At 35.5% G+C, this 14,257-nt stretch overlaps 2 protein-coding genes across 2 annotated transcripts; one reads left to right on the forward strand and one right to left on the reverse strand.

Moving 5' to 3' along the window:
* Window positions 1-647: 647 nt before the first annotated feature.
* On the reverse strand, window positions 648-5,265 carry LOC120170173 (ultraviolet-B receptor UVR8-like). Its single transcript, XM_039178170.1, has 11 exons — window positions 4,962-5,265; window positions 4,220-4,293; window positions 4,021-4,105; window positions 3,581-3,712; window positions 3,261-3,497; window positions 2,893-3,132; window positions 2,383-2,426; window positions 1,418-1,600; window positions 1,242-1,332; window positions 1,116-1,159; window positions 648-902 (listed from the first exon to the last, which is right to left on the reverse strand). Exons 1-11 carry the CDS (start codon window positions 5,170-5,172, stop codon window positions 780-782), a joined length of 1,464 nt encoding a protein of 487 aa, XP_039034101.1. The 5' UTR covers window positions 5,173-5,265; the 3' UTR covers window positions 648-779.
* A 2,282-nt stretch (window positions 5,266-7,547) lies between these two features.
* On the forward strand, window positions 7,548-13,486 carry LOC120170175 (probable methyltransferase PMT11). Its single transcript, XM_039178172.1, has 9 exons — window positions 7,548-8,357; window positions 9,397-9,549; window positions 9,636-9,906; window positions 10,314-10,424; window positions 10,662-10,821; window positions 11,452-11,709; window positions 11,790-11,912; window positions 12,464-12,541; window positions 12,878-13,486. Exons 1-9 carry the CDS (start codon window positions 7,659-7,661, stop codon window positions 13,083-13,085), a joined length of 2,061 nt encoding a protein of 686 aa, XP_039034103.1. The 5' UTR covers window positions 7,548-7,658; the 3' UTR covers window positions 13,086-13,486.
* The last annotated feature ends 771 nt before the right edge of the window (window positions 13,487-14,257 follow it).

Consider the following 14,257-nt stretch of genomic DNA (forward strand, 5'->3'; position numbering starts at 1 on the left):
TGATCGATTCAGTCGATCAATTCAAATGAATCGAAAATTAGTTAATCTAATAGTTTAATTCTCTATATCATAGTTTCTAATATATAAAACCATTAAATTCTTAAAGACGAACACTATCTCCCATCATTTCCCAAAAATATCAGTTCCATAATTTTAAAGGCAAACCTTGAAGTGCTTTTTACCAAACTACCCTTACTAATATATCAAATTTCCTAATTCTAGTCTAGACTCACCTTTCCGAAACATCAGAATGATCCCAGAAGAGTAAATAAAACTACAGCTATAAATAAACGAGTCATTTATCTTCTGTGCTTTAATTTATTCCTACTTGTCTGACTGGAAACCCTGATTGGTTTCCGAGAAAGTGAGACTCGGTGCCGAATCAACCATCGCAGTCTGAACTGGCATCCGACAAATTGTTTACTGAATTTCGTTCAACATTGGTGGGTGGCTTTTGGTAGTAAAGTGAGAAATCGTCCTGGAGAAACTTTTGATATACGAGGGAATAACAATACATAAAAGAATTAATGATGATATAGCAATGGATTGAATATATATCTAAGCTCCAAGTATACAGAATGGACCTACTCATATATTACATCTCGATTGTAAAGTCATGGTAATCATGGTGAACCTCAGCCATGAAAGAATCGGAACATGCATACACGTATGATATATATGAACTACAGTATGTACATAAACAAATAACTTAGATGATGCATCGACTCGAAAGAACTGCTAACCTAACAAAACTGTTCCGAGGCCTGTAGTCAAGGCACTCAGGTGGGTGATTCGGCTAGAAGCAAGGTATGCCACCATCCGCATGCGATGTTTTTTGGGATGCAACCCTCGATGGTAACTTGTGAAGGAATGTTGCGATCGATCACATCACCGAGGCCGAGCTGTTTCATACACCAAGAACTTATGATGTTAGTTTTAGTTTTGTATTTTGAAGAAAATACATAAACGAGTATGTAAACTACTAGGATTATCCATCGGAATATGGATATAAAAGAAAATCAATATGATATCGAAGAGAGGGATCACGGATATTCCGATGTTATAAAGTCGGAGCTGCCCGCTAGTTTCATCAATGAACAGTGTGAGCATGATACCTGGCCATACTTGTTCCATCCCCAGCAGAATACTTTGCTATCCTCTTCAAGCAACCAAAGCAGAGTCATCAAACGGGTAAAAAATGAAACAGTTGAAGAATTTTAACAAATGCATGGCTGGCATACCTGTGAGTACGGCACTGTGACGAGCTCCACACGAAACGACTTTTACATGTGTATTTTCCAAACTCGGAGCATCCACGAGCCTCGGGAGAGTCTGTTTTTGAAATTCAGACAATAAGGTTAACACACACCGTTTCGAGGAAAGCATGGAATTCAAATAATTGAAACTTAATGTATACCTCGGCTTGATCACCTCCAGTTCCCAACTGCCCGAATTGATTCCCACCAAACACATACACATCACCATCAGCTGAGATGCAAACTGTGTGCCACAGTCCTGCAGCAACCGAGTCTATCCTGATGCCCAGTAAGGAAGATACACATGTTGGGCTTAATTCATCATCTGTACTTCCTTGACCACACTAGAAAAAACAATAAAATCGGAAAGATTTAACTCCTATATCACAAAACTTGAGGAAAGAATAACCATTTTATCTAGCAGAGGAGAGATGAATATAGGAAAAGGAATTGAGAAGATTATCCTTTATTAGATTGAAACTTCATCGTCAGGTTTACTGAGCTTTTTTGTCCACCAATTTCTACTTTACCTACATATCGATCCTGAAGAATAGTTAACTTGAGAAATTCCAATCATTGTCAGGGATGGATGTAAAGATTGAAACATTGAACATGCCAGCGGAAGAAGTGGATATGTTGGAATGATCGTAAGCCATAATCAGGTAGCCATCCGCAAGCACAACTAATTAAGGATCATGCATTTAACTAAGATAAGAACTGGAGCAATGTCTGCTTCAAGTGGAGCAGATCCATCCATAATAGAAGATAGTGCCACTTGTAGGCACTAACCAAATAAAAACTTCAGTAATTTCATGAGGCTAATAAATCTTTAGAAAAAGTAAATCTGAGGGAGAACAGACAAAGGGAATGGTTTCAATATGCTATTGGTTGGTACAATTGACACCTAAACTATGACATGATTAGGATCTCAGAGAGAGGGGCAGTGCCGATAAAAATTAGCACTATAACCTGTTTTCATGGACTGCAAGCTCATCTGTTAGACTTTTTTAATTCTCCGTCTCTCATCTGTTTGGGTTTGGTTTTTGGTGATGTGATCACCGATGAATGACCAACTGAAGTAAAAATATGAAAATGTTACTATTGAATTATGACTACGGCATCTTACCTGTCCATAGAGTCCCCAACCAAAAGTAAGAAGCGCTCCAGCATCTGTTCAAGCACCAAATTGTTAACTTTTTATTATCAAAGAAGTTAACTAAAATATAGAAAGAGATAAGACATCCAACAAGTAGAACTTCTCATGTCATGCAACGTTCTGATGAATCACTAATCATCATAAGGCCTATTAATACTACAACTTCATCTGTTTCCATGGATCTCTTGCAGATTAAAGGATCTAATCAGTATACTAGAGATGGTTTAATTCCAAAGTCATCAATTCGCCTCCAACCATGTTATATAAGATGAACCGTACCAGTTCAATAAATCATCCTCAACTACTTAAATAAAATTTTGTTCAATTTACTAGCTTATCTCACTTTAACTTCTAGATGGTATCAGAATTCAGAACAACTTCTTCTCCATTAAGTGTAACCATATACAATAGCATTGTCAAATTAGTTTAAATTTTCATGGAAGTTTAACCAGTTAAACAAGGGAATGATAAAAGGCATACCTGTGATCACTGCACTGTGTCGCCCCCCACAGGCAATCCCCTTTACATAACTTCCAGGAACTCTAAAACTCTGCCTTTCTGAACTCAAACTACCTCGAGAAAATGCAGAAGCTCCATCTGTCACAAAAGATGAGGGCTCAATACAAGGTACAGGATGAGGCGAGGATACCATACGTATCCTGGAACCCAAGCCAAGCTGTCCTTCACCTCCATAGCCCCAACCCCAGACCTGCCCAACATCTGGAACCAAGGGAAAATTAGGATACATCAAGTACCTTACTTCATAAAAAGAAACCATTTACAGCATGAAGTATCATATAACCAATCTTGTCAGATTTCACTGATTAGTCCAAGGACCAGACAAGTACCTGATAATGCTAGAGTGTGGCGCCCACCAGTAGCTAAAGTCGCAATCCTCACTCCTGGATTCAAAGTTACTAGACATGGCAATGCCGAGAGAGTTTCATCACCGGATGATGAGCTTTCAGCAGAATGTTTTGCTGATGATATTCTTCTTCTTTTTGTACTTTCTTCTCCGCCTCCTTTACTATCCGCAGCAGGAAATGTCCCACCACTTGATCTCGAGCCATGAGAACGAGGGCTCACTTCAAGGATTTCACCCTTCATAAAATGAGTATACCAACAAGAACATATATCAATCTGTTATCTTAACCCAAAAGATGTTTACCTTGCTCCGCCAAAAACGAGCTCTGTCTTACAAATGCATCCTTCTCTAAGCTTGTACCCGTGGGTGAATCACCGAATACCTTCCCTGAGGGAATACACTCTTTCCACCCCCATGTATAAACTTCTGCATTCTCTGTTAATAAGGTGAATTGACATATCAGCTAGGTCGTTTACCTTGCTCCAACTAGTTGTTGGTTCTACGAAATAAAGTCCTAAAAGGCAAGTCATATTTGACTAAACAGGTGAAACATCTAATCTAACATACAAAATTATCCCATGTCTGACACATATTCGGGCATCGGTATACGATATGGACCTTCAGTATGGAAACTTCAAAAAATTAAACATACTTGGTTTCGGACAACACTCGTATTTGGCACACAATCATATACAATAAAGCAAGAGAGTGAGAGTAACAGAGAAGGGAAATCTCAGTATTACCTGTAACTGCAGCACAGTGTGCCCAACCAGCTACTGCTTTTACTATGGAAGCATCAGTTGGAAGTGGAAATGGCTCTGGAATTTCCTAAAACAAGCAAATTAAATAAAAAGGAATAAAAGTTTTAAACTTTTAATAGCTAAACAAATGTCCAACAAAAAAGAAAAAGAAATAAAGGGAACATATAGTGCATTAAAATACCCCATGCTTCCCGGATGTGACGTAACTTTGACCTAAGTCATCTGTTGAACCCCATGTGATAAGCTTCCCTGAATCTAAAGTTTTAACAAAAGAACAATTAGAAACCAAAGAAATGCATAAAATATATTATTTTGCATACCAAAATACAAATTAAAACCACTATTAACGGGGGAAAAAAAGTTCCATTCACTGCTCAAATTTGTCTATCAACAACTTGAAAGCTGTCTTTTTTTAACGTAAAGAACAGAGACATATCTGCAGTTAAAACTCAGTAAAACAAAGACCTCAAGTGAACTCAAGAGCGCTAACTCAATTTAGTTGACTTCGAGGTTAACCAAAACAACACAAAAACAGTGGAAATTTGAAATTTCTCTCCCTCTACTTCTCCTGCATTTCCTCTTCAACCAAACAGATCAAACTGTACTAATTCAAAAACTCAGTAAAACAAAGAACTCATTATCGCTAACTTTAACTCTATTGAGTTGACTTTGAGGAAAACACAAAGCAAAGAAGAAAGAAAAAATTAGAAATATCTCTTCCTCTACTTCACGTACATTTTTTCTCGCTGACCAAACAGATCAAAATGCACTAATTCAAATCTCCACCAACTCAACCACAATTACACGTAACAAAAAACTTACTAAGAATAAAATTTCTATATAGGAACACATACTGATTTTATAAACAAGAGATTTAAAAAAAAACAGAAGAGAGGTTTAGAGATTTGAAAAGGAAAAGCAACCGGAGATGGCCATAGCGAATCCGCAACCTCCACCGCATACGTCGTTCCAAGAGCAGCCTCCGGTAGGCGGAATCCGGACGGAAATCGGCGATAACAGCGGCGCCCGTTGAGGCAACGCTCCGGGCAAGTATCCCCACATGAAAACCACGCGCTCCTTGTTAACTCCTTCCTCCATTTTCACATCCATGCTTTCTTTTCCTTCTCCATTCATCTCCCAATAGAGAAAGGAAGAGAAACAAACAAAAAAAAAAGCAAATTTATTTTTAAAATTTATTTATTTTATTTTTTTTTGTTTGAAGAGTTTAAGTTTCGTTGGGGGAGAAGAGTGCCCAAAACTTGGGGCGAATAAAAAGCGGGTGCGTATCGTTTGCAAGTGAACGGTAGGTGCCACGTAGGATGCTCCTGCTGGGATCAAAACCCACGTGGCGTCACACGAGCCGCTATATTTTTCAGAGTTTTCTAGCCATTAATTGAAGAGGAAGTTTCTGGAATGCTTACCTCTTTTTTCTTTTTCTTTTCTCACTCCACTGTTTGTGAAATTTACATAGCGCTCGTGGTCTATGGCGTGTTTTATTTTGAATCCGACGCGTGTCTGAAGAAGCTCAATCCCTAATCATTGCAATTTTCAACGTGTCGAGGTGTGGTCTGTTGAAAGTCTCCTGAATTGATTAATATTGAAAACTAAAATTAGAGAAACAAAGATTATAAAAAATTATTTAGAAAAATAAGGTAAATTTTATAAATGATTGATAAAATTGTATATAGTCATGGATTCTTTTATTTGATATCTTTATATTATGAAATTAAATTATAAAATATAAATTAATAGATTAAAATAGAATATTTTAAAAGTTAATTTTAAGTAATTTAATTTTTAGGTTCTTTATTTCGTTTTATTTTATTATATAATCATTTTTTTATAAAGTTTTATTTTTTTGATTTGCTATTTAAAATGCAAAATGAAAAAAGTAGAATAAAATTAATAATATTCTTTTAACAATTTGAATAATTATAAGGAAGTATATGTTTATAATATCTTTTAGTCATTAATAACACACTTTACAAACATGACTGCTCGAATTTAAAATTTCTAAAGTGACTAATAATTCTTTTAATCATTGAGATAAATTGGTAGATTCAAATCGATTATATTGTTTAAACCTTCTATTAGCTTAAACCTCCTATTAGCTTAAACCTCATGTTTTAGCCTCTAGGGTCACATTTAAGCATGAAAACATGGTGACCCAAAATCACTAATGATGTCGATCTATTGATGGCTTTCGCTTGATGATTTCAATTGGGCCCCTCCACCGATCGAGTGGCTGAAATTGATGGGTTTATCATTAGTTACAATCGATCATGTGATGGAGAAGTGAGGCCCAATCATTGTTTTAGATCGGCAAGGATCAATTAGTTGATGTGGATTGGATCACATGTGATAGCATTGGGAACATAATGGGCCTTCAACTATTGGACTAGCAAAGCACACGTAACATATTTCTTATTTAGGATAGAAAGTTACAAATAGATTGATGAACGGGTCGACCAAATTAATTTTTGATCGCATCGATTCAAATTTTATTTTTTATTTTTTAATAGTTTGAGTGATTATAAGATAATATTTGTTTAAATTTTTTTAACTAATTTGACTAGCGAAACACATGTAACTACTTGAACAATATTAGGTCAATAAGAATCGAGTCTATATTAACAGATGTCAGGTTTTGGATACTTAATGCTTAAATCCGTTAATGTTGTTATTAAGTCTAAATTATCATATCATTAAGTGTTGCCATTAGAATTATGATACGATTTTATGAACATATACTAAAAAATCTCCATCATATTTCAAGCGGATCTTGCATCAAACAAGATTAACAAAAACCTTATCCCGGAGAAAGAGTAAACCTCGACACGTTCGAATACAATATTGAGGCACCGCACCACAATTTGCTAAAAGGATCGATCTTTGAGAATGCAAGTGTGAATCCAGACAATCCAACTAGAGTCCTCTTTGAGGGGATCCTTCTAATGAAAATATAACATAAGCTTGATTTCAAGTCATGAGGTCCTTTAGGCGGAGCACTTCCTCTGCTTGAGGGCGACAAATGGAAGATTAGCCCATTCTAGATCTTTTAATCAGTTTGTTCTCACCCTTCCAAAAAATGAGGATAAAATTTATTAAACCTCTCAATACTCGTTGACAATAAAAGTTTACTCAAAACAATTTCAAAACTATAAATGTAAAATTATTATTAATTAAATTTTCATACAATTTTATAAGATCAAACAACTGTAAAAATACAATGTTTTAATGATAATAACTAAAAACTTATCAATTTAGATATATTAATTATGTTATTAAAATAGAAAAATTAAATTACATTGAATTAAAGTGAAGAGATTAAATATTAAATGTTAGCATAATAGAGGGACTATTTCCATAATTAAACCATGAAAAAGAAAAGGAGGAGGAGGACAAAATCTCCATTCACGGCCAGGTGAGGTTAGCAAAAGGCACGTTCATCAATAATAGTTCCGAAAATTCGTTACTTCACAGACTCTGAGCTCTTCTTTCAACTCCAAAGAAAATCACGAAAATGCCACTGTAGATTCAAAATCAACGATCCAGAATTCCAGATCTCCGCAAATCCGCCACCGCCACTGTTCGCCGCTGTCGGCTTTGTTTTTCAAACAATGAAGCTTCCCGGCAATGCCGATTTCCTCAAGAGCCAAACGGCGATCAAATTCGCAGCCTTCGTTTTCATCTCCGTCTCATTCTTTTACTTAGGCAAACACTGGTCCGACGGTTCCCGCCAGCTCGTCTTCTTCTCCCGCCAATCGCCTTCCACCACGACGTCGTCTGTGCCTTCCGTCGCTATTTCTCCCAATTTCAATAAAGAATTCAATATTTCCGCTCTCATTAATGCCACAGAACTCGAAACCAGCTCGGGATCAGCTGATCCGGATATAAGTAATGAGCGGCAATCGGTGTCGGCGTTGAAGGCAGCTCCGCCTCCTCCCCCGCCGCCACCGGAGATAAAGAGTTACGGTATCGTGGATGAGAATGGTACGATGTCGGATGAGTTTGAGATCGGGGAGTTCGATCCAGATTTGGTGGAGAATTGGGGAAACGGAACGGAGATTGAGACGGAAACCAATAAGGAAGATGCTAAGTCTACATTCAGGGCTAAGAAGTTTGGGCTTTGTGACGAGAGTATGAGAGAGTATATACCTTGTTTGGATAATGTGGAAGCGATCAAGAGGCTTAAGTCGACTAAGAATGGAGAGAAATTTGAACGGCATTGTCCGGAGAAAGGAAAAGGATTGAATTGCTTGGTTCCGCCTCCCAAAGGGTACCGGCCGCCAATCAATTGGCCTAGGAGCCGCGATGAGGTAAGATATTTTGATTAATTTTTAACGATATTATGTAGAATGAAATGATATATCATATGCTTTATGTATTTTTATTTTTAATATATTTAACTACTTTGTCTCAACTCGGTCAATGCTTAAGTTCTGCATGCAGTCTGTGTAGCTGAGTTTCACGAGTTCAGAATTACTTGATTAGAAACAACAGGCTGTGACTTTATTTGTTAGCTTTCTCAAACTTCGGGTGTTTACCAAGCACTATTGAATGATTTATTTGTTAAATTATTTATTTTGCTATTCATTTTTTTTGTTAAATTGTTACATGTGTTGAAGTACTAAGAAACGGATTTGGTATCTTTAGATCTTTAATGGAAATATATCCTAGGTAGAATTGAAATATGTAGTGTTTGAGAAGTGAGGTTAAAGCTTTTTTTTGGGTTGATTTAAGTTCATTTATTGAGAAGCAAAAGAACTTGGTAGAGAGATGAAATTTTGGATGTTAATTGTGCTGGCTTTGATATCTTTTTCCCCTTTGTTGCTGAGGGATTAAAGGAAACAATACTTTTGAATGTTCTCTTTTTCGTTTTTACCCTTCTTTTTCCATCTTGTGTGATGCATGAGCTTATAATATTATAATATCTATTTATTTCAGTTTTATTAAATATTAGAAATATTTTGGATGGCTGGGATTTTAAGTTTCCTTTATGTTATAAATCCAGGGTTAGTATTAAATTATCTTTGTAAGCCTAGTATAATAAGTTGTAAAAACATTACAGCCACGAGTTATCATTATTGTTTTCTTTGAATTAAAAGAAAACTAGAGGTTTTGTTAACCCCAAGTTTTTCTCGAGTTCCATCTTCTTTCCTACTCATTTGTTCAGCCTTACTTCTTTTGATTAATGTTGTTTTTATTACCCTCATCATTGTGCTTTCACAAGAACCTTTTGTTACTTGAAGGTTTGTTTTGAAATTGCTTTTGTTTCAGTTTGATTTGTTTATTCGTTCATTTATTCACATGTAGCATATGTAGTTTTCTAATAGGATATACTGCTTCAATGGATAGGTGTGGTTCAGTAATGTCCCGCATTCGCGTCTGGTAGATGACAAAGGTGGTCAGAATTGGATTTCCAGAAAAGGGAAGGATAAATTCAAGTTTCCTGGAGGTGGCACACAATTCATACATGGGGCAGACCAGTACCTGGATCAAATGTCTAAGGTTATGAAAATTTTAAAATCTTATATGTATGCATGAAAATGTCTGGATTTTGTTTCTGACAAACAGGTTCTAACCTGTATATCCAGATGGTCCCTGAGATTACATTTGGTCATCATATTCGTGTTGTTTTGGATGTTGGATGTGGTGTGGCAAGTTTTGGTGCTTATTTGCTATCACGGAATGCTATTGCCATGTCAATAGCTCCTAAAGATGTCCATGAAAACCAGATCCAATTTGCTCTCGAACGTGGAGTACCTGCAATGGTAGCTGCATTTGCAACTCTTCGTTTATTGTATCCCAGTCAAGCCTTTGATTTGATACATTGTTCTAGATGTCGTATAAACTGGACTCGCGATGGTAAACTTTTTGTTCTGTTTTATCTAGTCGCAATGGTATACTTTTTACTTCTGTCTTATCTAGTCATTTTTTGGTTGCAAAGCGAAGTAAGGAAAATATTTTAGATCTGATACTTTTTTCTTGTACTATTTCAAATAACATTTCTGCACTAACTTTGGGATCTGGCTACCCTATATGCTCATTCTATTTCTGATACTCTTCTCCATTAAGGAATTTCTGCAATTCCAGTTTCCTTTCTCTTTTCCTATAATCTTTCTTTCTCTTTCCGCTTTTTCTTTTTTAGTAAAACTTGTTTATATTTTAAAACATTATCCTTCATTAGATATTTATAGAATATCACTTTCATGTTTCTTTTAACCAACTTTTGGGGTATCTTCTGATTTATCCTTCTATGCTTTGTAATGAAGATGGAATTTTGCTCCTTGAGGTGAATAGAATGCTCAGAGCTGGTGGATATTTTGCTTGGGCAGCGCAGCCTGTTTACAAGCATGAACAAGCCCTTGAGGAACAGTGGGAAGGTAGAAATGATGGACCTAGATTCATGTTAAGAATGTGAAGAAATGTGATAACTACTATACTCATTATGGATTTGCAATTTCAACTTTAAATTATACTGACATTTTCTTTTTATCCCGGTTTACAATTTATACTGTTTAGCTTGCGCTCATTTGATGAAATTTGTTGTGTGGCAGTTTTAAGAAATTATGTGTTAGATTTTCAATTCATGATCCTTTTTTGATCTCCTTTGTTTCCAGAGATGCTTAACCTTACTACTCGCCTCTGCTGGAACCTTGTAAAGAAGGAAGGGTATATTGCAATATGGCAGAAGCCTTTTAATAACAGCTGTTATTTAAGCCGTGAAGCTGGGACTATTCCTCCTCTGTGTGATCCATATGATGACCCAGATAATGTTTGGTATGTTCAAACTCTTCTTTTTATTTGAAAAAACAATTCATAAATGTGACAATATCATCAAACTGGAATGGCTGATTTTTATTTATACATGTCCTTCCCTGCCTATGCGGATGCTTTATCAGCGATCATATAATTGAGTGCTTGGCGTTTTAGACACTTGTTCTATGCATCTTTCTGTGCACTAGCTGGTGTATGTTGCTTTTAGTGTGTGCCCCATATAAAACGAATGAGAAACCATCTTCTGCTTGAAGGAATCTGTGCATATAATTGCTTTTCGGTAACCGTGTTGGAGTTTTGCCGATGGTCTTTTTGACCATTGAAAGTTCTACTGACTATCAGCTGCATGAAACTGACCATTGGCATGATTTCACTTCTATATGCTGATTTTTTTTATGGTTTCCATCAATTGAACAATGTTTTCTTCACTTGCATATTATTTTAACTTCATCAGTCTGAGGATTGATTTCTAAACCTATTTCAAAATCTGGAACTACTCATTCCTGTCCTTATAGTTAGTGCTTCTTGGTTATCATTTAGGTCTTTCATGCTCAAGGGTGTCAATTTAAAATGTTTTGTTGTTTAATGCGAGTAGTTTAGAGTTAGTCACAGGATATTTGCATGATCCAATAGGTATGTTGTTCTAAAGGCTTGCATTAGTCGACTTCCTGAGAATGGATATGGTGCAAATTTTGCACCTTGGCCTGCTCGTTTGCAAACTCCACCTGACAGGCTGAAGAGCATACATATTGATTCCTACATAGCTAGAAAAGAACACTTCAAGGCTGAATCAAAATACTGGAATGAAATAGTGGCAAGCTATGTCCGTTCTCTACATTGGAAGAAGTTTAATCTAAGGAATGTAATGGACATGAGAGCTGGCTTTGGAGGGTATTTTCCTTGTCTCGTACTTTACAACTAAGATGTTTCGGTATTTAAAAAAAATCTTTATTTTATGTGTTTTTGTGCAGATTTGCTGCAGCATTGATCAACAACCAACTTGATGCTTGGGTTCTCAATGTGGTCCCTGTTAGTGGGCCTAATACCTTGCCTGTTATATATGATCGTGGATTAATAGGGGTCATGCACGACTGGTACTTTTTCTTAACTATAACTCAATCAGGAAACTATCCATAGGTGATCAGATTGAATTGGATTGGATTAGTAATGCCTTTACTTCCATCTATTATATTATTATTATCTTGTGGCCAACTTGATGCTTTGGTTCTCATTGTGGTCCCTGTTATATATGATTGCGGATTAATAGGGTTCATGCACGACTTGTACTTTTTCTTAACCATAACTCAATCAGGAAACTCTCATAGTTGATCAGATTGAATTGGATTGGATTAGTAATGCCTTTACTTCCTTCTATTAGATTATACATTAGAAAGGATCTTGTGGCCAAAATATCATTACTTCGGATCTCGGAAAAGTTATCTACACCTTCAAATAAACGATGTTTCAAAATGTTGTGTGTTTAAGACACGAACACATGTATGCATTTAAGACACGAACACATGTATGCATTATATTGTTAGGCTGATGATGCTGATTTAGTCTACAACTTCAAAGTATGCTATGTTTGTTATCACTTACCACTGCTTGATCCAAGTTATAAGATAAATCGTGTGTAATTTTCCAGGTGTGAGCCATTCGATACATACCCGAGGACCTATGACTTTTTGCATGCAGCTGGCCTCTTCTCGATTGAGAGGAAAAGGTACATCTTATGAATTTGTTTATTTTGAATAGGACACCTTATGAACTTTATAACTAATGATAGTGTTGAGAAATTGATTTTTGCTGAAAACAGAAGATTTTATTCACCACTTTGGCACTTTCAACAGTGAAGTTCCCTTTTATATTTATAATTATCATCCAAGGTCCAATTATTGTTTATTTTATAGTAAGAAAATACGGGTGAGCGTGTCTCGGCTAGGTTCATTGTCACTATGTGAACAATTTGGAAGTTTCATTGACAGGGTAAAGTGTTGATAAATCATGTTTAACTGGTTGGGTTTCTTGTTAATTTGATAATTCTCTACTTGCATATCAGATGTAATATGTCTACCATCATGCTTGAAATGGACCGGATATTGAGACCTGGTGGGCGAGTATACATCCGCGATTCTCTTGACGTTATGGATGAGCTTCAAGATATTGCAAAAGCCATGGGTTGGCATCCAGCTTTACGCGATACATCTGAGGGTCCTCATGCAAGTTACAGGATCTTGGCATGTGACAAGCGCTTGCTTCGCGGTTGAACCAGTAGAACCGAGGACTTGAAGTCGCACCACCTTTTGGTGTTAACTAATGCAAATCGAAGATGTAATTAGATAGGCTAATGCGAGTCTTGCAAAGGGTTGTTTCCAGAATAAAAGAGGGGTCATCGATTTTGAAGTTTTAACATCGTACAAGGTGAGAAGATTACGGTATTTGCAGTCATCAGACCCGAGCAGGACATCAGACACTTTTGAGGTTCTTAGAGATGGTGTTCAGTCCAGCCAGATATTTGATATCTTCAGCTGAAATGGAGCCTGGTAATAAGCCTAGATATGCTTTCTAGATGGTTTGAGATTAGACCTATCTATGGGTCGAGTTTGAGGTTCGGACTTTGAGATCTCGAGTTTGAGTTTTAATGGCTTAAGTGTCATATGTAGGTTTTCGATACCATTCATGAGCTTTTTAGTTAAGATTTTACTCCGGTTCAAGTCTTATTACACGTAGATTTTGTGCAGATTTATTTTGATCTAAAATTCGAATATAATCGGTTATGATAAAGTTATTAGTATTTTGTATTAGGGTTACTTGCAGTTTGTAATTGCCTTTGTGAATGCAATTTTTCTATTATCATTTTCATGTTTTATTCACTAAGATTGTGAGTTAATAAAAAATGTTTTTATTTTGAACAATTTGAAATATAAACTGACCCCGTTCGATAAATTTTTTAATTAGTGTATCATCAGATTTCGGTTCGATTTATCTCAGTTTTTTATTATATATTAATTTTGATTTTCGAAATTTGTATTTTATTTTAACAAAATAATTTTATTTTATGATTTTTAAACATGATAAAGTTTTAAAATCTTTTTCATAAATATATTTTAGAAAGTTAATTTTTTAAGTGAACAAAAATAATTAATAATTTATACGTAACTTTTGTAAGTTTTTTACTATTTTAAGTATACAATATTTATCATTATATAAAATAATTAAAATTAATTATAAATTAAATAAAAATCAAATTTATTTCAATCCAAATAATAATGATTTTTAAACTTGTAAATTATAATATGTTTAAACACTATAATTCTGAGGTCAACTTAAAAATTTTCGATTTTTATTACTCAACTTTAATGTACATTGTTTAGAAAGTCGGATCTCTACATTTATTTTATTATTCTTTAAAGAATTTGTATGTACACAAGATATAATA

This window comes from Hibiscus syriacus, unplaced genomic scaffold, assembly GCF_006381635.1.
Source record: "Hibiscus syriacus cultivar Baekdansim isolate YM2019G1 unplaced genomic scaffold, ASM638163v2 tig00111772_pilon, whole genome shotgun sequence".
NCBI lineage: Eukaryota > Viridiplantae > Streptophyta > Magnoliopsida > Malvales > Malvaceae > Hibiscus > Hibiscus syriacus.